Here is a 19180-nt window from a genome sequence, read left to right as displayed (position 1 = left end):
ATACAGGCAATCAGAGACAGCGTACCGCAACATTGGTTGTCAAGCCACCTTGTAGTCCACTGGCCAGGCACTATAATACCTAATCAGCGAGGCAGTGCCATCCAGGGTGTATGCATCAGTGCTGCAATCCCATCTGCCGTGAGCAGGTGTGCATACACCAACGATATTGTCCGCGGTGGTGCTCGTCGGTTCCGAAAGCCAAACGAGCACACCTTCCTAGCCATGACAGCGACCTAGTCCTGTGGATGGCTCACTTTTTGGATGTCAAGAACTGAAAAGGTGAATGTCCGAGTCTCGGTAGCCGTGATAAGCTCTTGCTTGGTTTTACCATATTCGTCCATGGTTGGAAGGGGAACACAGCGATTCAAAATGTATAGATCAGGCCAAATCGCAATCCCCAGTGGTTCCGAAAGGTGCAATTTGGTCAAGATCGACAGCCATATCTGAGGCGGTAGTTCCCCGAGGTGATATCTTGGGTCGAGCGATTGTCGTGGGCAGGGTCGAGAGGGCCAAGAGCCCAGCGAAGAGATGAAAAAAGGATATTTTATTATAAATCAATAACCGTGCAAATCAACGGCATAGGTGCCAGTGCGCCTAGCGATCCTTGTTATATGTCCCCACCCCCCGATAACTTAATTGTATTTACCCGCTCAGGCAGGTTCGCGTCTATAGAGAAATAGCCCACCTCCGGCTCGGACGCTACCCGCATCTTCAGACCAAAAGCAGAATGGCGGCGACAGGCGCTCCACTTGAATGGGGGCCACCTCTGCAACTATGATCCGCGTGGGTTCTGGATCAATCTTGAACCGGTTTTGCCATGGGTTTTCTTGTTGTAACTCATTAAGTGAGTGGACTTGGATACAATTTACGTGTGAACCAGTAGAAAGAATAAATTTGTACATACATCTCCCAGCGACCAGAGTCCGCGGAGGAGATTGTATGTTGGGTCCATTTGATTAGCTTGCAGGATCATCTGGCGAGAGGTGAACCATGCACATGGAACAAATATCCATCAATCAAGGCAGACAGGTGAGCAGGTTAGTCAACTTTTTGAGAACGACTGCCTGTACTGTGGCATTGGCATCATCCTTGGTTCCTGCCATTCCCACCGACACGCTAGCGTAGCAACCTGACTTCAACGAAACCTCGATCTCATTCGGGAGACGCGAGCTACCGCAAGTTGTCACATCATCAGGGGTGATGAAAGGCACCGCAACATGGATACGTGAAAGAACGAATGAAAAGTCCTCTGCCTTGGCGCAATCAGAGGAAACAGAGTTGAAGTTGACATTGAGCCAGACCTAGCAAGTGAAATGTATTAGCAAATACGAAGGATTCGAGACAACCACTACCTACATCGTCGGGCAGATACGGCTTCCCGGAAGCAACCAGAGAATCGGTCAGGTTAAGCGAAAGGTCAGCATATACTTGAGTGTACTGCGGGAAAGTTGACGATGCACTCCAGGCAGTTTGTGACCCCGTTGCTCCTGAAAAGGCGATCGCGGGGATCCCTGCAGTGTGAGCAGCATAAGTGGCCGCCCCAGCAGTCCCGGACAGTAGAACGGCCAAGCCAATGTTATTGCCGACCTTCAGTAATCAGCAAGTTTCTTCGGACTCCATTTGCTTCAGACTCACATTTGGTCCAGCTACAGCAAGTTCAGGAGCGCCATCAAAGAATTGGGGGCCTATCGAGTTAATGCCATATTTCATCGAGGTGGCTGGGTACGAATTGACATAGTTAAGCCGGGGTTCCGACGCATTATGTCCTACGGCAGGACTGCCAGGTGGACAGCTATTGAATTCGCAAGCTTCGGTGAGGGCAGTCGGAGTCTTTTGGGAGGAGCCTGCAGTAGTTGCACAACCGATCAGTGGGGTGCTGGATAGCAAAGGAGCGGCGAAACCGACCAGTTCCGCTCTCGTTTTGAGCAGGAGCCGAGACGACGACCGAGTGGCCTCCGGCTATCAGTGACTGGAAGAGGGCACGGATGTTGACCTCGGCCCAGCCATCGTCGTTGGATGAAACAATGTTGATCGCGCTGGCAGGCCCGAAAGCAAGGGATGCCACAAGGGCAGCTGTGTTGACGCGCATGACGAATGATCTTAGAGGTGTGTATTTTCAAAAGACGCGACTCATTTTCATTCACTCCGCACAGGCCGGATCATAGTTATCTTATACGACTTCGACGGGTCTCACGGCTTTCCAAAGTTGTTAGATGTCTGGTCGGGTATGAAGATCACCGCGGGCGCCTTCTAAGCGAACCTGCAGGAGGAATGGCTCGGATGGACACGGCTCCGTTCGTGCACGCGATCCTGCACCGGGGCATTTGTGCATCCAACAGGAATCTCAGGGCTAGCCATGTGGTCGATCATTACGATTCTTGGACTCCATCCCGTCTTCTAGCCGACACTCTTTTAGATTGCGTGGTTTCTATACGTTCAGTACGCCTTGATGTGCATCATTAAGGGATAATCACGAAGAAAAGGTTAAACCTCGGTTAATCAGGATCGTTAAGAAAAAGTCGTGATACATGAGCGGTCGCCGCAAATCGCAACCCCAGTGCTTGGAGGTGGGATTCTGATCCCTAGGGTTTAGGACTCGAATATATTTTACGGTGGACGGTCCTTGTCGTCCTGAAAATCAGGAATACGGAACTCTGCTACACGCCGAAGTGGCAGCCCATCGTTATCTCTCTTGCGAATTCTATCCATATCAACAGTATCATCCTCGGAAACATCCGTCATAAATCTCTGGCACTTAACTCGCTGCCGACCGAATGTGTGCCGCGGCGACTTCTTGAATACCGAATTCGCTCGTCCCGGATTCGCGAAATGAAGACTTGGCCATGATCATTCCTTTAGAGCCATCGAAGCAGGATTCGCTCAGTCTTGTGATGCCCTTCCGGATGATTCCCATGAAAGGTTGGAATATAGGCTTTATGAGTAACAGACAGCCACAAATGATTGCCATGTCTAATTCCAAGATGGTCCAAATCAAATTTAACGAGCTGCTCACTGCTCATGACATCAGCACTAAGTATTTGCATCCGCATAAATGGCACTTTACCATTCAAATTGTCGGTCTGGTAGTATTTGAGCCCCACTAGTCCTAGGATGCTGAAAATGCAGACTCTGTGTGATGAATACGGATTAGTCCTGGTACCAACAAGGGAGGGATAGTTTGAACCATCTTACAAGCATCCCATTGAAAACAGTAGCGTGATCTCTATCTTTTCTCTTGTGGGATTGTGCAGACGCCACACTATTGGTAAGGGGAGGCAGAGAATGACCACATCCTCCACCACTGACAGCGACCCGATGACTAGGAAGAAAGTGTTTTGTCCGCTCATGCAGTGTCCCTCGATACGCTTAATCCAGAAATATTGGACTGGCCAGCATTGTAAAGTATTTCCAATTATGGCAGTCAGCCCCCAGGCAACGACGAAAATGATGACTGTCGTGGCGGCATGTCGAAAGCGCTTGTTGAGGCCAAACAGTCGGCGAAGAAATAACACAACCGAGACTTTCACGAAGACTTGGGCAGAGGGCCAGAACTTAAGAAGTATCCAATTGGCCTATAATGCCAAGATTAGCAATTGCTTCGAGCTGTGAACGATCGACCAGCGTACCAGTGTAATCCGCAATCTTTGCTCACGGGGCAAGGCCCATATTGACTGACCAATTCCAATGCCTTGTATCGCCGCTAGGTAGCGAAAACGTTAGGGTACCGCCGTCGTGAATAGACCCAAATACATACAGTATACCTGGCAGATGGCAACGCGGTACGTGCACAACAGTTCCATGCCCATCAGAAGGTCCTCGACGCGGAACTTTTGAGCCACGACATAGCGACAGCAAAGACGAAGGATGAAAAAGATTGTTGCAATAGCCGTTCCGATAATGGGAACGATGATCAGAACATTTCTCCAGTAGTGCGGTCCTGGCAGCGTCATCTCCTTAAGATATCGCGACCGTGGGAAACCACAGGCCTTGAGACAAGATTGTTCAGGAATGCGAGGATTCAAATCTTCTCGGCTGCGGGTATCATTACGACACGCACCAAAACCGAGTTACTCTTTGATAAAGCGTAGACATCGATTTTCTCCGACCATGTCGACCCGTGGCCGAAAGCCTTGTTCTCAAAACCCGAGATCATGCACATGGATGAATGTGTCGGCAGGGTAAGAACCGGTGGCAAACAGAATGAAACCTCCATATTTGCTGAGATACCTCAAAAAGGCTTGTTTTTCCGTGCGTATGCGTCACCTCCGTTTTCCCCACGATTCAATCGCGTGTTGTGGCGATGCTCGCTCGAACCCGCGGTTTAGTCCGAAGTGGGCAAAACGGCCCCCACATGAAGCAGATCAGTCCAAAACAAAAAACCGCTGGACAGTTCGCCTTTCACCTTTTCACCAACATGACATCACCAAAGCGGAAAGAGAAATACCCGCCTGATTTGAATGAGGAGCAAATGTTCTATCTAGTCACCCAAATTAAGGTTCCTACCTTGTTGCGGTAGATCTCGCGATTCGAGGCTAACCAGCGAGCAGGATTGGCAGATCAATCATGGATCATTGCTGAAGCTCGTTGAATCGGACATAGAACACAGTGTTCTGAGTCAACCCGTCGGAGTCGCCGTCAGTATCGCCGATTCATGAGATGTTTCAGAGGTTACTGACGTCGCGTCGAGGTGCATTAGTGCTTCCCTACGCTTTTCCCTCGAGCACGATTCCAGCAAGCGCTGGGGATCCAAGAGATTTATAATCGGCTTTACTGCTCCGTCGCTGAAGATGAGACATGGATTTTGGACGCTATTCGAGATCTCATACCCGTTGAGCCCCTTGCGGGTGCCCTCTGGGGGATCCATCAAGCCGCGAAGAAAGCGGGATCTATCCAGGATGTGCATCTGGGTATATTCCGGTCGGACTACATGCTTCATCTGAGTGGAGACTCGGCAACCTCCCCGAAAGCTTTGCCTGAAACAACTCTGAAACAGATCGAGTTCAACAGTTTCTCCTGTGCGGGCGCATCGCATGCAAACAAAGTAGCAAACATGCATCGCTATCTGACACGGAAGGGCGTTTACACTTTGGACGATGCTTCGTTTGACGTCGCGTCCCTTCCCGAGAATAAGACCATTAGGTCGCTCGCCTCCGCGCTTGCTTTGGCTCATAAAACCTACGGTCGGCCCAGAAGCAAATCAGCAAAGCGGACGGCGGTGCTGTTTATTGTGCAGCCGTATAATGTAGGTCTCGCCGCCAGGTCAGAGTCAAGGGCACACGTTTGACCATCTTTCTAGTTTAACATCGCAGATGAGCGACCGATTGAATATGCTCTGTGGAACCGAGAAGAGCCAGTGCCGGCTTATCGGCTCGATTGGGGCCCGGAAGTGCTTCAGTATACACGATTGACCGAGAATAACGAATTGCTTTTCCAACCGCCGTGGTTGCTCTCGACAGACCCGTTGGAGATTTCGGTCGTTTACTTGCGGGCAGGCTATGAAGCAGAGGAGTACAATCTAACCGGTTACGAGGCACGTCTTCAACTGGAGAAATCCGCCGCCATCAAGTGTCCCTCCATCCTGGGCCACTTGACCACTTTCAAAAAGGTACAGCAGGCGCTCACCCTGCCCGGCGCCCTCGAGCGTTTTCTCTCCACTTCAGACGCCGCCGCTATCCGTGAGACGTTCGTCCACCTGTATCCATTAGACGAGACCGAGGCTGGTCTGTATGCTCGGAGCCTGGTCCGCGATCAAGAGCGCTGTGTCAACTACATTCTGAAGCCGTCCCTGGAAGGAGGTGGCAATAATGTTTATGGGGAAGACATTCCTGGCTTCTTGGCCTCCGTTCCGGAATCGCAATGGTCGAGGTACATTTTGATGGAGCGGATCGATCCTCCGATATCGTCCAATCTTCTGATGAGCTCCGCAGGGATCAGTAGTGGAGACGTGGTGTCGGAGCTAGGCATCCTGGGATGCTGTCTTTGGAAAGCCAACCCGAGCGAGGGTCACTGTGACATGCTCCATAACTCAGTCGGTGGCTGGACTTTCAAAACCAAGTACGCGGAGGTCAACGAGATGAGTGTGGTGAAGGGGTACGGATGCTTTGATACGCCACGCCTGGTTGATACATGAGACGCTCGTACCCACTCCCAGGAGTCTCTCCAACTACTCTCACGGTTCGTTCGAAATTATCGCCGGGTAGCGGCAATCGGAGTTGTGCCATGTAGTTGGGGATTTCACGACTACAATGCATGGAGGATTAGTACGGCGCATTCGACGATTAGAAATGTACAGTGCCAAGATGGGGGCCAACAGCGACTCCGAGGCAACTGGAATCACCTCCGGCCATCGCACCACACTCAACTGCCGATCTACGGAAATGAGACCGGCACACAGAGCAAAATCCCCGGAATCGGCAGCAAACAGTGATCGACTAGCGACTGACGCCACACGCAGTAGGCCCCGACAAGATATGCCTCAGTGGCACCAGTGCCACGGTCGACGTCCGCTACTCAATTGGGCCCCGCTCAGACCAGATCTCGGAGCGATAGACCTTGGTCAATGCTCCCCGCCCCTCCCACGCCAAGCGCGCGGCGCATCTTAGCAATGCAGGCCAAGAACTTGGTGACGGGCCAATGACCGTCTCAGCATCTGTCATGGTCGAATTTCCCCAGTTTGACCCCCGCGGAAGCCGCGTCTTGGCAAAGCGGCTCGCATCAGCCTGCCGACGGACGTTTCCCGAGCCCTAGGTGGCTGAACTCTCCTGATCCGCTCGGGATTGCATGGCTTGAATGCAACAGGAACTCGGTTTGACCTCGGTCACTTCCTGAAAGTCAAAGCCAGAAACAGCGCTAACTACAGGGGTCATGTACGGCCCAGACATCAACCATGTGGCCTCGCATGGCGATGCAACATCCCCGTCAAACGCTAAAATATCCGACGAAGCCTGACGGCGAGGCCGTCGAATGGCGAGCCGACACTGAACTGGCTCGGGATCCAAGCTCCCTTGGCACTGCTCCCCAGGCCTTGGCCGACTCCGTTTCTTGTCCCACCGATAGCCGGCCCGCCGCGTGCTGCATCGCAAGAGGCCGGACGCTGGGTACTCTGGGGTGCATTGCCGGTAGAAAATGAACACCAGGCACTGAGGGCTCCGAATGTGCCCTGGTTCGTATTCTCGTGCAACTTTCCTGTCTTTGTCCGGGGCCCCTCAACTTTCCCCACAGCACGCGGAGAATTTCCCCGGACTCGTGCAGCTATTAAAAGGTCAGAAGGTCGTCGTATTTTTCTGCTCACTGTCTCACTCTCCCTGTCCCAACACCTACTCTTCTCATTGGGAGCTACTCCCGTTGATACAGATTCTAAGAGTTTGCCCATCATGGCAGGTGGAGCCAAGAAACCAGTCAACGTCTTCCGTCTGAGGAACTTGGGTGAGCCCAAGGAAGTCTTCAACTGGAAGTTGTGGTTCGCCGTCGTTTCCTTCGGTTTAATGGGAGCTGCGCGAGGTATCGATGAAGGTCTCATCTCCGGCGCTTTCAATTCCAAGGACTTCCAACGGTACATCAACTATAGTTCATACAGCCAGGTCGAGCAGACCAACATCAAAGGAAATGTCTCGGCGATGGTGCAGATTGGATCCGTAGGAGGTGCTCTCTTGTGAGTTGATCGTTCTTGCATCCCTACGGGTCTCTTTCGCCCATGCTGATTCGATTTCTATCGCAAATAGTGCCTTCGTTGTTTGTGACCGAATCGGCCGCATCTGGGCAACCCGTCAACTATGTGTGCTATGGATTCTGGGAATAGCAATCTTCTTGGGCAACAATGGCAGCCTCGGGGCCGTGTATGCTGGTCGCTTTATCGCTGGTCTCGGCGTCGGACAGACCGTCGTCGTCGCTCCCGTTTATCTTGCGGAGATTGTAAGTTGTTGAGGGCACGGCTTCGACTCGACCAAATCCACTTCTTATGCTGATCTTCTTAGGCTCCTGCTTCTATTCGAGGTCTCTGCACCTGTGTCTTTACGGGTTTCGTCTATCTCGGTACGTGCTCTACATAATGGGGCAATGTTTCTTTCCAGCCGGGTCACTCTCGGGAGGCTCCATTCGCTAATGCATCCTTTCTCAGGAATCGTCTTGGCCTACTTTGCGAACTACGGCTGCCAAGTCAACATGGGCGACAACACACACAAGAGATGGGTAAGTAAATATATCCGCTACCCAAAGCCCGGTACTGACGACGTGTGCAGGAGGTCCCCACCAGTCTTCACGTTATCTTTGCAGGCCTGATCTTCATCCTGTCGTTCCTGCAATACGAGTCTCCACGATACCTCATCAAGCGTGGCCAACCGGAGAAGGCGCTTGCCAACTTGGCTCGTCTCCGTGGCCTTCCCGCCGACCATGAGTATGTGGTGCGTGAGATCAACTCCATTCAAACGGCGCACCAGATCGAGATGGAGGCTACAATGGGATCCGGACCGCTGGGTGTCATCAAGGAGACCTTCCTAATTCCGTCCAACCTCTATCGGATCTACGTCGCCCTGACGGCGCAGGTTCTGTCGCAGTGGTCCGGTGCCGGTTCAATCACCGTCTACGCCACGGATCTTTTCAAACTGTTGGGCATCACGGGTAGCAACGAGAACCTGCTGGTGACGGCCATCTTTGGTATCATCAAGCTGACTGCCGCTATTCTCTGCGCTCTCTTCCTCGTTGATGTCATCGGTCGTAAGCGTGCGCTGCTTCTGGGAATTACGCTGCAGGCCATTTCGATGATCTACATTGCCGGTTTCCTGACCGCGGTGCCTGAAATAGGCACGGTCGACGGCTACAAGATCCCCGCCAACAAGAAGGGTGCCAGCGAGGGCGCGATTGCCATGATCTACATCTCCGGATTCGGATGGGCCCTGGGCTGGAACTCGATGCAGTACCTTTTGACCGCCGAACTGTTCCCTCTCCGCATCCGTGCACTCGCCACCTCCCTGGCCATGACTCTGCACTTTGCCAACCAGTACGGCAACTCTCGCGCCGTGCCCAACATGCTTCTCCCCGTAGCAGACGGCGGCATCAGCCCCAAGGGAACCTTCTGGTTCTTCGGTGTGGTGACCCTCATCGGCGGCCTCTGGGTCTGGTTCAGTGTACCCGAGACCGCAGGCCGGAGCCTCGAGAGTATGGATCAGCTGTTTGCTTTGCCGTGGTACAAGATTGGTCTGCATGGTAATAAGGATGCCGATGAGCGTGATCTGGTGATCAACGAGAAGATGGAGGCAATGGAGGCTGAGGGAACTGCCCATCATGTGGAGAGGCAGGATGCAGCCGCCCGGGTTTAGGGGCAATTTTCCTTTTTCCAGTGTTGCTGCTATGCGATCGTAATAAATGATGAATGCCAAAGGGACCTTTGTCCATTGAGCCCGCTACGGAAGTAAAAGTAAAGCCACACGTAACCCGTCGAACGCCGTGTACTCAGCCAGCGTTGATGATGATTAACAAAGCTATAAAACCAGGACACCGTCTTATAGTTGAGGAAAAAACAAATTCATCGGTAAGGTTATCTCCCGTTCTCCGCCATCGAAGTCCTCTCAGATGTTCACAGGAGATCCTTCCAAAGGAATAATCACAATTCGTGCTTTGAGAGCTGCTTTCTCACGGGCTCTTTCATCGGAATCTTTTGAAGAGCCATTCCTATGAAGATCCATTTTCCTCATGTCGTCGAGATATTCCTTTGGCAGATCGACCCGAATCAACACCCCTCTAGGTCGAAAGAAGGTCTCATTCCAATGCGAGATGTGACGGATTAGGTTTCCCCCACGCTCGCCAGCCATACTGGCGATGACATTTCGTTGTTCCTGGTGTTTCCGGGCCGTGCGAGCGATAAGAAAAGCCGGGATAGCGCCAAAGAAGCCGATCACGAGGCCGCCGATGGCAAGCGCACCGAGACCTTTGCCGATCACGGTGGTCCACTGTTGCGGAGAGAGCTTGGCTTCGTCTTGAATTGCTTGTGTGAATTGGCGCCAGTGTTCCAGAGTTATACCGTATCGAGTCAATTCATCGGGGTAATCGAACCCGGAACTGCAGGCGGCAGTGCTTGAAGGCACCTGAAGGCCTCTGGATAGAGTAGATGAAACCGCGAATCCGGGCTCAGCTGCCTGATGTGGAAGAAGGAATTCGGTATCTGATTTTTCACTGGCGGTGTCTTCAAAGGAAGAAGAATATGGCGGCGGCGCGTCCGAATGGTCGTCGCTCGCCATGGTGGATAAGGGATGGATGATCGTGTTGTTGCGGCCAGCGTAGCAGTAAATAAAGGAGACAATCGGCGAGTAGCGGCTGATGCCTTGAATGGGCTATCGTACCAAGATGTTCCCAGTTGACAAATGAAAAACGGCCTTGCCTAAGGAATAGATATAGAAAGTCCAGGCATCCATCATAGCGTCATAATCCAAGGTTTTCCTCTGGGAAGTATATGACTCCTCGCCAGGTGGTGGCAGTGCTGCCTGAGTCATGGCGTATCATTCTGAGTCCTCCGGTCATCTCGTATCTCACGTCCGGGCCGCACGATTCTGAGGTTTGAGGCGTTTAGAGGCCAATCCTGCCAAAACGCTCGCCTCACCGACACATCGCGACACATCGCGACACCCAATTTCCCTCTGAGGACGGATCGGGGAGCTGCCTAGAATACGGTCAGTCCCAAAGTCAGTCAATCGAAACGCGTGAAGCCCGGAAAAAAAGAAGTGGTCGGCCCAAAGGTCAAGGTGAGGCGACGTGACTCACGGGGACGTGCGGGAGGATTCGGAGACTCGGAGACTCGGAGATCGTGTTGTCAACAACCACCTTGGGTTGATGTGCTGAACACCATGACCACTCGTTATCGCGTTGAATGTAAGCTTTTCCATCTTGGGACCCCGATCTCTGGCCCTGCTGACCTGTCCAGATGCTCTCAAGGTACGCGCTCTCCCCAATGATCAATGATCGATGATCGCCCCTCGCTAACCCCGCGCAGACCCATCGGCGGGATCAACTGGTAAGCACGCTCCAACTCATGTACAAGTCGCCGTCTGACCTTCTAGATTGAATGGATCAAGGTAGGCTTGAATATCGCCTCGGGTGAGCCCGTTTGCCCGTGAGCGGCGGCTAAGAAGTGCCAGGGTCTGTTGGCCGTTCCCTTTGTGCTGCATTCCCAGCCGACGGTGATCTACCAGGAACATAGCGAGGGGCTCAAGCGTGTCGCCGCAGACACCCACCAGCGCTATGCCGAGATCATGCGTGATGTCGAGAATCTGATCAACGATCACAGTAAGTCGCAGGTCGCAGGCAACCCGATTTCTTCCGCTCATCACCCGCCAGTTCAACATCACCAACGAGATGCCCCCGGCAAATCCAAACTCAAACTGCTGGTGCCTACCGTTGGCTACTTTTTTACTCGGCTGCACTTGGAGGATGCCTTCAATTACCAGGACGAACACCGATTTATCAGCCGGCGAAGATTCGTCGCCCCTTCCTTCAACGATATCCGACTCATCTTGAACTCCGCCCAGCTACTGGGCCTGGTTCGCTCCAGTGAGGTCGAACTCGTCACTTTTGATGGAGATGTGACGCTTTACGATGACGGTGCTTGCTTGAATCCAGACAATCCCGTCATCCCGCGAATCTTGCGTCTGCTAGAGCGGGGGTGCAAGGTCGGCATCGTCACCGCCGCCGGATATGAAGAAGCACCCAAGTACTATGGCCGTCTGCAGGGCCTCCTCGATGCCGTACACGACTCCAAGACATTGACTCCGTCCCAGAAGGAGGGAATCATCGTGATGGGCGGTGAAAGCAATTTCTTGTTCCGTTTCGATCAGGACTCGGAGTCCCGATTGACCTACGTGTCCCGCAAGGAATGGCTGCTGGATGAGATGCGCGCATGGCGCGACGATGACATCAAACAGTTGCTGGATATTGCCGAGGACTCTCTACGAGCATGTGCGTCTAACCTTGGGCTGCCGGCTGCCGTGCTCCGCAAGGACCGAGCAGTCGGTGTATATCCCGTAAACGGTGTTCGCATCGATCGCGAGCTGTTGGAAGAGACCGTGCTGGTTGTTCAGAACACGGTTGAACGGTCAACTGTTGGTTCACGTCTTCCTTTCTGTGCATTCAATGGTATTGCCTCCCTAAATTCTGGCTACAGTCGCAGTCATGTCTAACTTCGCCGTAGGTGGAAACGACGTTTTTGTCGATATTGGGGACAAGTCGTGGGGGGTTCGGGCGTGTCAACAATACTTTGGCGGCATTGACCCGTCGAAAACCCTGCATATTGGTGATCAATTCTTGTCCGCCGGGGCGAACGACTTCAAGGTAAAGAAGAAGACTCCATTTGAGAATTTGCAAACTGATGCAAACGTTTCACAGGCTCGCCTGGCTTCCACGACTGCTTGGATTGCCAGCCCCGCAGAGACTGTCGAGCTCTTGGATGAGCTGGAAGCAGCGGTCAGCAAGTGACAGCTATATCTGGCACGTGAGTACGGGTCATAGTGGCATCGCAACGTGCTTTTCGGGCAAACGAGTAAGCTCATCGTCGTCGCCACTGTGATAGCATCCTTTCTATAATTAATTCATAACAACAATCTTTGAATTCGGCGACGCGTGCATCGATACCGTTACTGGCATCTACCGAACTAGAAAGCTACCGGGTGTAAGGCGTAGATTATACAAGTCATTGGCTAAGAGTAATGTGATCTAGGTCTACCTGACACGATCCAGGCGTCCATAGGCAAGATCCAGATAAACGCACGAGGATATGGAATATAAAATGAAGCCCAAACGCCCATGCCTAGAGATCGCCGAGATCTAGCACTGATCTAGGCGCTGCGTTGTGTAGCATCGTACAAACGTGAGGAGGCGTCCAGCGGTCACTCATGGAGCACGATGGTGGCCTTCAGGGGCGACAGTCTGGGTGGACAGTGTCAGTCTTCGTGAAAGACATCAATGTGGCGGCAAATAACTCGCGGTACCAATGCTAGTGTTGAAAAGAAAATGCTGCATGAAGCCATCAGGGAGTCGATCCTTCAAGGCGAGTTGGGGACCGACGGGATGGACTGGATCGAAGAGGGATCTGAAATGGGAGAAAAAGAAATTCGTTAATATCCGGAAACGCGGGAAATTAGGAACAGCATCAGGATCGCACGCAGCAGCAAGTCGATAAGTCGAAGGGGGCCAATACGCGGAGTAAACGAGATGCAAAATCCAGGGGTTGTCGCAATTACGTACTCTCGTAGCAAAACCAGCCCTCTTGGGTGCGGGAGGCCGAACGGCCGGAAAGAGTGTTGACGACGTCCTGCAGCTCCAGCCAGAATTCGGACTTGGGCCGACGGCGAGTCCAATCAGTCTCGGTCTCTTCCAAGCCCGAGTCGCCGCCCATCGGCGAGAATAGAACCTGGGAGCCCTTAACACCGATCACGGCACTCGACAAAGGATCGTTCGCAATGGCGTCGCGACTTTGGCCGGTGTAGGATTCGATGTGGCGCATGCATTTGATGGCCATGCGAAGAGCGCGGACACGATCCATAGGGGACGGCTTGCCACCCTGCTGGAAGTGACCGGGGACCGCAGCACGCGACTCGAAGCGGCCCTTGGCCTCCTCCTTGATCATGTCAGCGACCACCTGGGTCGTGTAAGTGCCGGAAGCACATTCGTTGCGCAGAATGATCTTGCCGGCACGGTTAGCACCCTTATCACGGACAAAGTTGTCGCGCAGGAAATCAATATCGCGAGACAGCATCTTGATGTCAATACCCTCCTCGGGAATGTACACCGCCACAGCACCAACGGCCAAGCCGGCCGTGGTCGCAATGTAACCAGACTTGCCACCCTGGGTCTCGATGACGAAGACACGGCGACGAGACGAAGAGGCGGACTGGCGGATGGCATCACAGAAATCGATCAAGGTGTTCAAGCAAGTGTCACTACCAAGGGAGTACTCGGTGCCGGGAACGTTGTTGGAAATGGTGGCCGGGAGGACGATGAGGGGGATCTTGAAGGCGTCGTACTTCTCGCGAGCTTGGCGCAGTTGGCTGACAGCAGTGAAAGCCTCGAATCCACCGACCACGAAGAGGGCATCGAACTTGTAGAGGTCGAAGCACTTGGCCACACCGTCCATGTCATCGGAAGGCAAGCTACGGTTGGTTCCGATATCCGAACCACCCTCGTTGACCCAGCTATCGGACTCGAGCCAGCGGACCTCCCGGACCGAGCTGACCGGCTTGTCATTGTGGTGTCGGACGAGGCCGGGGAAACCGTTGTGAATTGCAATTGGGGTGTGGCCGCGGGTCAAGCAGTAGGCCACAGCAGCCCGTGTGGCTGGGTTCATACCACCGGCGGGCGCACCGACGTGAATGATGGCAATCCGCATTCTCTAAAAAGTCACAAATTAGCATCGCCGGCACCTCTCGCACATATGGCTCCATTCGTACCTTGCCCTCCGGGAGATGCAACCTGGGGTGATCCGGGGTTGCAGTGTTGAGATAGGCGTCGTAGTATTCCTTAAACTCGGCGTCCCGCATGTCCATTGCGGCGTCGAACTGCTTGCTCTGGATTTTCTCAGTGACATCCTTGGTAAGTTGCACTGCTTCCATCAGAGGGGTGCGCATGATCTTGTTCTCGCGGATGGTGATGACAGGGACTGGGGACTGAGGTGTCTGCTCCAAAATGGCCTTAACGGCCTCGACGCCCTGTAGAGTCGACAGCCAACGATCATAGGCGCATGCGGCACCACCTCGCTGGGTGTGACCGAGAACGGTGGTCCGAGTGTCGAGTCCCAGCCGGTCTGTCAGGATATCCTTGATCTTTGAGCTCGAAATCTTGTTGAGATGGCGGTCCTGCGCTCCCTCGGCGACAATCACGATCGTACGGCGCTTGCCTCGGTCTTTGCGGTTCTGCAATCGCAGCCGATTAGCTCTGGGACAGACTGCCACTGGGGCTACCATCAACGTACCTTGGTGATCATGGAGCACATTTCATCCTCCCAGCCGTCCTGCGGAGGCATTTCGGGAATAAACAGCCAGTCGGCGCCGGTGCTGATGGCGGACATCAAGGCCAGCCAGCCACAGTGACGACCCATGACTTCTATAACGAAGCCTCGTTGGTGTGAAAATGCAGTGTCGAAAACGTCGTCAACTGCGTCGCAAATGCGGGTCAAGGATGAGTAGCAGCCGATAGTGGCGTCGGTGCCGGACATGTCGTTGTCGATGGAACCGACCAGTCCCACGATGTTCAACACCTTGTAGGGCTCGACCTGCTCCCGGGTCAATTCGCCGGCCGCAACGAGGTCCGACAGCAACGAGGGCCACTCGGCGCGGAAGACATCGGCACCGGTCAAACTTCCGTCACCACCGCAGACAACCAGTGCATCGATGCCGCGCAGAACCATGTTCTTCGCAGCCTTCATGCGGCCAGCACGCTCTCGGAAGGTCATGCAGCGAGCAGAGCCGATCAAGGTACCTCCGCGCGACAGCCAGCCGCGAACGTCCTCCCAGTGCAGCTGGCGGATCATATTGCCGCCGTTTACCAGCCCCTCGTATCCTTCGAAGACGGCGTAGGCCTCGCAGTCGCTGTGAATGGCCATGCGGACCACGGCGCGAACGGCGCCGTTCATGCCCGGAGCATCACCACCGGAGGTGAGCACGCCGATGCGGCGCTTCTTGGGCGGTTCGACGGGAATCTTGGCGGGCTCCATGTTGGAATCGTGAGTGTCGACCGTGTCAGAGGTCGCAGAGCCAACAGGAAAAATGAAGATAGAACGGTCGAATTGAATTGAGAAAATTACTATGCAGCGCGGGGAGCAATTAAGAAACCAATGGAGGGGTTGAACCCAATTCCGGTGAGATAAAACAGAAGTGGGGTGGTGAGGTCACAGACACGAACACCGTGAAGTCTTGAGTGGAGGACGTCCGGTAATGGGGTGTTGGGAAACCGGATGGCAGTTGAGAAGCTGAAGAGGATGTGACGAAAGGTCAATGCAAGACGAGGGTGGTTTCAGCCGAACTGCCAGCACCCGTGAATGCGAAACCAGTTGCTTGACCTTTGTTGAGCAGCGCGAGCGTGATGTCACCGTCGAGCTTCCAGGTTGGGACTAGTGCGGGCCATTTCACGTGGGCTTCCATCCCAATCGGGACTTAGGGCTCAGGGCTTGGGTGGGTCCGTTGTCGATACCTCATTTTCCAGGCATAAACATTCTGTCGGTTCACGTCAAGACACCATGAACAAGGACGGTGGTGCCTGGGATATGACCAAATTCGGAGGCCATCGAATAAGGGATGGGGAGGCGAGAATGGCATGCTCTTTGTCTGCCCAGTTGGATTTCTATCCTCGAGGCGGGCACTAAGGTGTAGGTCAGCGCTAGTATACAGAGTGGAACTTGATAACTGGAAGCGATCTAGCTCGACAGGATACAGTGATGGATATTCCTATGCCTACTGGGCCGACGGCATCGTAGATGCGACCTATACCGATGGTGTTGGTGGTGAATACAGTGTCACCTGGTCTGGGAATGTTGGAAACTCTGTTAGGGGCACATCCAAACCCCCCGTTACCAACGCGTCAACAAAGCATTGATTAAGGGAACTGCTACCTTCAGCCAGTACCGGTCGGCTCGCCATGCCAAGCGCGTCGGTGGTACTATTACTACCAGCAACCACTTCAGAGCCTGGGAAAAGCTTGGCTTAGAGGTTGGGTCCTTCTCATCATTGTTGCGATCGAGAGCTACAAGCCAGCTTCTCCTCGGCTATCACGGTGGGGTAATAAATAGTTTTTTCCCTTTCCAAGTAGCAGAATATAGACTAGTCCCGAGATCGCACTCTCACAAGCAGAAGGACCCGGGGGACTAAGGCTGCGAGGGAAAACTAGTCATTCCCAGGCGTGTGCCCGAACGTTCAAAAGCGCCATCAAAATTCAATGCAGAGGAATTGAAGGCAATCCATCTAATCAACACAGCGAGTCAATAGAGTATATACTGCCTTACTACTGCCCTACAGCTAATCGAATCCTATTTATTCGCGAGTTGCGGGGTGCTATGTGCTATGTGCTCTATGACGTAAGCCATTGACCCGCGGTTTGCTGATCTGGCGCCGCGGTTGGGATCCCGAACATCCCCGGAGACAACCCATTGGTAGCTCCCAATCTCCGATGCTTGCGCTCAGATTGCGTCGAGATCCGCTCGGGGGATCACCTGCCCCCCCCCGGGGGCCACCCACAGCTCAAATCTCGATTCTGAGACGTCACCTCAATTCCACCACCAGCTCCGTCAACCAACCACAATGTTTTCTCATGTATAAAGTGATGCAACCTGGACTAATTTCAGCTGCTACCCAGAACCCTTCATCGTAAATGGTGGGGCTACTGCGGTATATAATCAATCGCAATCTCCAAGTAGGCTTTCACTCTACTACCCTCGACACTAACCTTTCCTCAACCATCCGCACTACGAATTTCCCGGCACAATGGCATTGAACGGCAAGGTTGCACTGATTGCGGGAGGAGTGAAGAACCTTGGAGCCGAATCGGCTCGCGAGCTTGCTGGGGCAGGTGCTGATCTTGCTCTTCACTACAACTCCGCCAGCAGCAAGAATAATGCCGCAGAGCTAGAGACAGAGCTGAAGCAAAAGTACCCGAATGTGAAGGTCGCATTTTATCAAGGTGACCTGACCACCGCCAGCGCCGTGGACAAATTGTTTCAATCGGTGCTGAAGGACTTCGGCAAGATCGACATCGTGATTAACACGGTGGGCAAGGTGCTGAAGAAGCCAATTACCGAGATCTCGGAAGAGGAGTATGATTCGATGTTCGCGTAAGTGGTGATCTTTATAGTATACTGAGACCCGAATGACCGGATTGACGTATTAAAACAGGATCAACTCCAAGGCTGCTTTCTTCATTCTCAAGGCGGCCGCCACTCACATCGCCGATGGTGGCAAGATCATATCTATTGTCACGGCCCTGTTGGGAGCTTTCACCGGATTCTATACCTCGTATGCTGGATCGAAAGCGCCAGTGGAGCACTTCACCCGAGGTGTCTGCAAGGAACTGCAGGCGCGACGTGTGAGCGTGAACAATGTGGCCCCCGGGCCGATGGATACGCGTAGGTTTTCCATAGCATTTACACTCATGTCTACATGTTAACAGTGTGCAGCCTTCTTCTACCCACAAGAGTCGCCTGAGGCGGTCGAGTTCCACAAGAGCAACGCCATGGGCAACCGGTTGACGATGGTGCAGGACATCGCCCCGTTGATCCGCTTCCTCTGCACCGATGGAAAGTGGATCACCGGTCAGACCATTTTCGCCAACGGAGGATACACCACCCGTTAAAATGAGGGACTCGAGATCTTCCACAGCACCTGCTCCCGCTCCGTGGAATATTGCGATCGGAATATATCGATTATAGGTCAAATGAATTCATACAGAATGGTGTTCACCAAGTCTTAAGTATTGGATTCAACGTTAGGTAATTCTATCAAGTAAATGTGTGCCAGAGATTATACGATAATCTTGTAAATTTCTAAGCCTATAATCTTTCTAATGGAAAATAGCGCAATTAGATTTGGAGCAAATTAACCAAGTAATTTGGATGATGGAGAGGAAAAAGTTTATTTAACTAATTCACGGATAGTTTGTTAGTGAAAGAATATCAAGTATCCAGACATCATCAGGATTAGCTTACCCGTCACACTTGTGACTTCCCTCCTGCTCGGGGTCCTTGCACCCGCTCTGGCAGAGCTTTGGGTGGCCAACGATGCCGGGGTTCTTGCAATGGAACAAGATGTTCTTTAGAGGCTCATTCTCAAGATCAGTTCCCTTCAAGACGTCCTTGAGGTCCGCTTCCGTAAAGCCTACTTTATTAGTCGAAAGTCTTGTATCCATGAAAACGAGACCTTACCCTTGGACTTGATCAGCAAATCGGAGCAGTAATCAAAGCTCGGAGTGCAAGACTTGTCTGCTAGGCCAGTGGAGACCAAGGCGAAAAGGGCGAGAATGACTGAGGAGAACTTCATCATGGACCTGTCTCAGTAGATTTTTTGGGGAAACCCGTGGAGGATAGCTTCAAAACGAAAACTGAATGCAGAAGGAGGAGAGGGATTTTATCTTATGACCTCAGACATTGCGGGAAAAAATGATTCTTACATTCCAATCTACCCAAGAAGTTTGCTCCCGCATGTTCCGCTCCCGCATG

At 52.9% G+C, this 19180-nt stretch overlaps 10 protein-coding genes across 10 annotated transcripts; 5 read left to right on the top strand and 5 right to left on the bottom strand.

Moving 5' to 3' along the window:
* Nucleotides 1–1016: 1016 nt before the first annotated feature.
* On the bottom strand, nt 1017–2089 carry N7498_007822 (uncharacterized protein; the record flags this gene model as incomplete). The annotated part of the gene is made up of 4 exons (XM_058454884.1): nt 1017–1301; nt 1357–1587; nt 1636–1844; nt 1906–2089. The coding sequence occupies 4 exons, from the start codon at nt 2087–2089 to the stop codon at nt 1017–1019; spliced, it is 909 nt and encodes a 302-aa protein (XP_058307133.1).
* A 518-nt stretch (nt 2090–2607) lies between these two features.
* N7498_007821 (uncharacterized protein) lies at nt 2608–4159 on the bottom strand (the record flags this gene model as incomplete). The annotated part of the gene is made up of 7 exons (XM_058454883.1): nt 2608–2701; nt 2772–3012; nt 3065–3129; nt 3193–3572; nt 3627–3700; nt 3755–3986; nt 4058–4159. The coding sequence occupies 7 exons, from the start codon at nt 4157–4159 to the stop codon at nt 2608–2610; spliced, it is 1188 nt and encodes a 395-aa protein (XP_058307132.1).
* A 255-nt stretch (nt 4160–4414) lies between these two features.
* Nucleotides 4415–6130, top strand: N7498_007820 (glutathione synthetase; the record flags this gene model as incomplete). The annotated part of the gene is made up of 4 exons (XM_058454882.1): nt 4415–4495; nt 4548–4634; nt 4697–5242; nt 5297–6130. The coding sequence occupies 4 exons, from the start codon at nt 4415–4417 to the stop codon at nt 6128–6130; spliced, it is 1548 nt and encodes a 515-aa protein (XP_058307131.1).
* A 756-nt stretch (nt 6131–6886) lies between these two features.
* On the top strand, nt 6887–7129 carry N7498_007819 (uncharacterized protein; the record flags this gene model as incomplete). Its single annotated transcript, XM_058454881.1, has 1 exon — nt 6887–7129. One exon carries the CDS (start codon nt 6887–6889, stop codon nt 7127–7129), a length of 243 nt encoding a protein of 80 aa, XP_058307130.1.
* Nucleotides 7130–7373: 244 nt separating this feature from the next.
* N7498_007818 (putative MFS quinate transporter) lies at nt 7374–9314 on the top strand (the record flags this gene model as incomplete). The annotated part of the gene is made up of 5 exons (XM_058454880.1): nt 7374–7651; nt 7722–7911; nt 7974–8031; nt 8117–8187; nt 8238–9314. The coding sequence occupies 5 exons, from the start codon at nt 7374–7376 to the stop codon at nt 9312–9314; spliced, it is 1674 nt and encodes a 557-aa protein (XP_058307129.1).
* A 249-nt stretch (nt 9315–9563) lies between these two features.
* On the bottom strand, nt 9564–10232 carry N7498_007817 (uncharacterized protein; the record flags this gene model as incomplete). Its single annotated transcript, XM_058454879.1, has 1 exon — nt 9564–10232. One exon carries the CDS (start codon nt 10230–10232, stop codon nt 9564–9566), a length of 669 nt encoding a protein of 222 aa, XP_058307128.1.
* Nucleotides 10233–10835: 603 nt separating this feature from the next.
* Nucleotides 10836–12459, top strand: isn1 (IMP 5'-nucleotidase ISN1; the record flags this gene model as incomplete). The annotated part of the gene is made up of 8 exons (XM_058454878.1): nt 10836–10860; nt 10913–10923; nt 10982–11002; nt 11049–11063; nt 11127–11274; nt 11326–12120; nt 12176–12315; nt 12370–12459. The coding sequence occupies 8 exons, from the start codon at nt 10836–10838 to the stop codon at nt 12457–12459; spliced, it is 1245 nt and encodes a 414-aa protein (XP_058307127.1).
* Nucleotides 12460–13025: 566 nt separating this feature from the next.
* On the bottom strand, nt 13026–15691 carry N7498_007815 (ATP-dependent 6-phosphofructokinase; the record flags this gene model as incomplete). The annotated part of the gene is made up of 4 exons (XM_058454877.1): nt 13026–13072; nt 13228–14371; nt 14430–14891; nt 14951–15691. The coding sequence occupies 4 exons, from the start codon at nt 15689–15691 to the stop codon at nt 13026–13028; spliced, it is 2394 nt and encodes a 797-aa protein (XP_058307126.1).
* A 1762-nt stretch (nt 15692–17453) lies between these two features.
* On the top strand, nt 17454–18318 carry N7498_007814 (uncharacterized protein; the record flags this gene model as incomplete). The annotated part of the gene is made up of 3 exons (XM_058454876.1): nt 17454–17800; nt 17862–18091; nt 18143–18318. 3 exons carry the CDS (start codon nt 17454–17456, stop codon nt 18316–18318), a joined length of 753 nt encoding a protein of 250 aa, XP_058307125.1.
* A 348-nt stretch (nt 18319–18666) lies between these two features.
* On the bottom strand, nt 18667–19001 carry N7498_007813 (uncharacterized protein; the record flags this gene model as incomplete). The annotated part of the gene is made up of 2 exons (XM_058454875.1): nt 18667–18839; nt 18887–19001. The coding sequence occupies 2 exons, from the start codon at nt 18999–19001 to the stop codon at nt 18667–18669; spliced, it is 288 nt and encodes a 95-aa protein (XP_058307124.1).
* Between the last annotated feature and the right edge of the window lie 179 nt (nt 19002–19180).

Source organism: Penicillium cinerascens (assembly GCF_028974065.1).
Source record: "Penicillium cinerascens strain IBT 15544 chromosome Unknown contig_9_segment0_segment0, whole genome shotgun sequence".
Lineage (NCBI taxonomy): Eukaryota > Fungi > Ascomycota > Eurotiomycetes > Eurotiales > Aspergillaceae > Penicillium > Penicillium cinerascens.
This window is presented reverse-complemented; position numbering and strand designations above follow the sequence as displayed.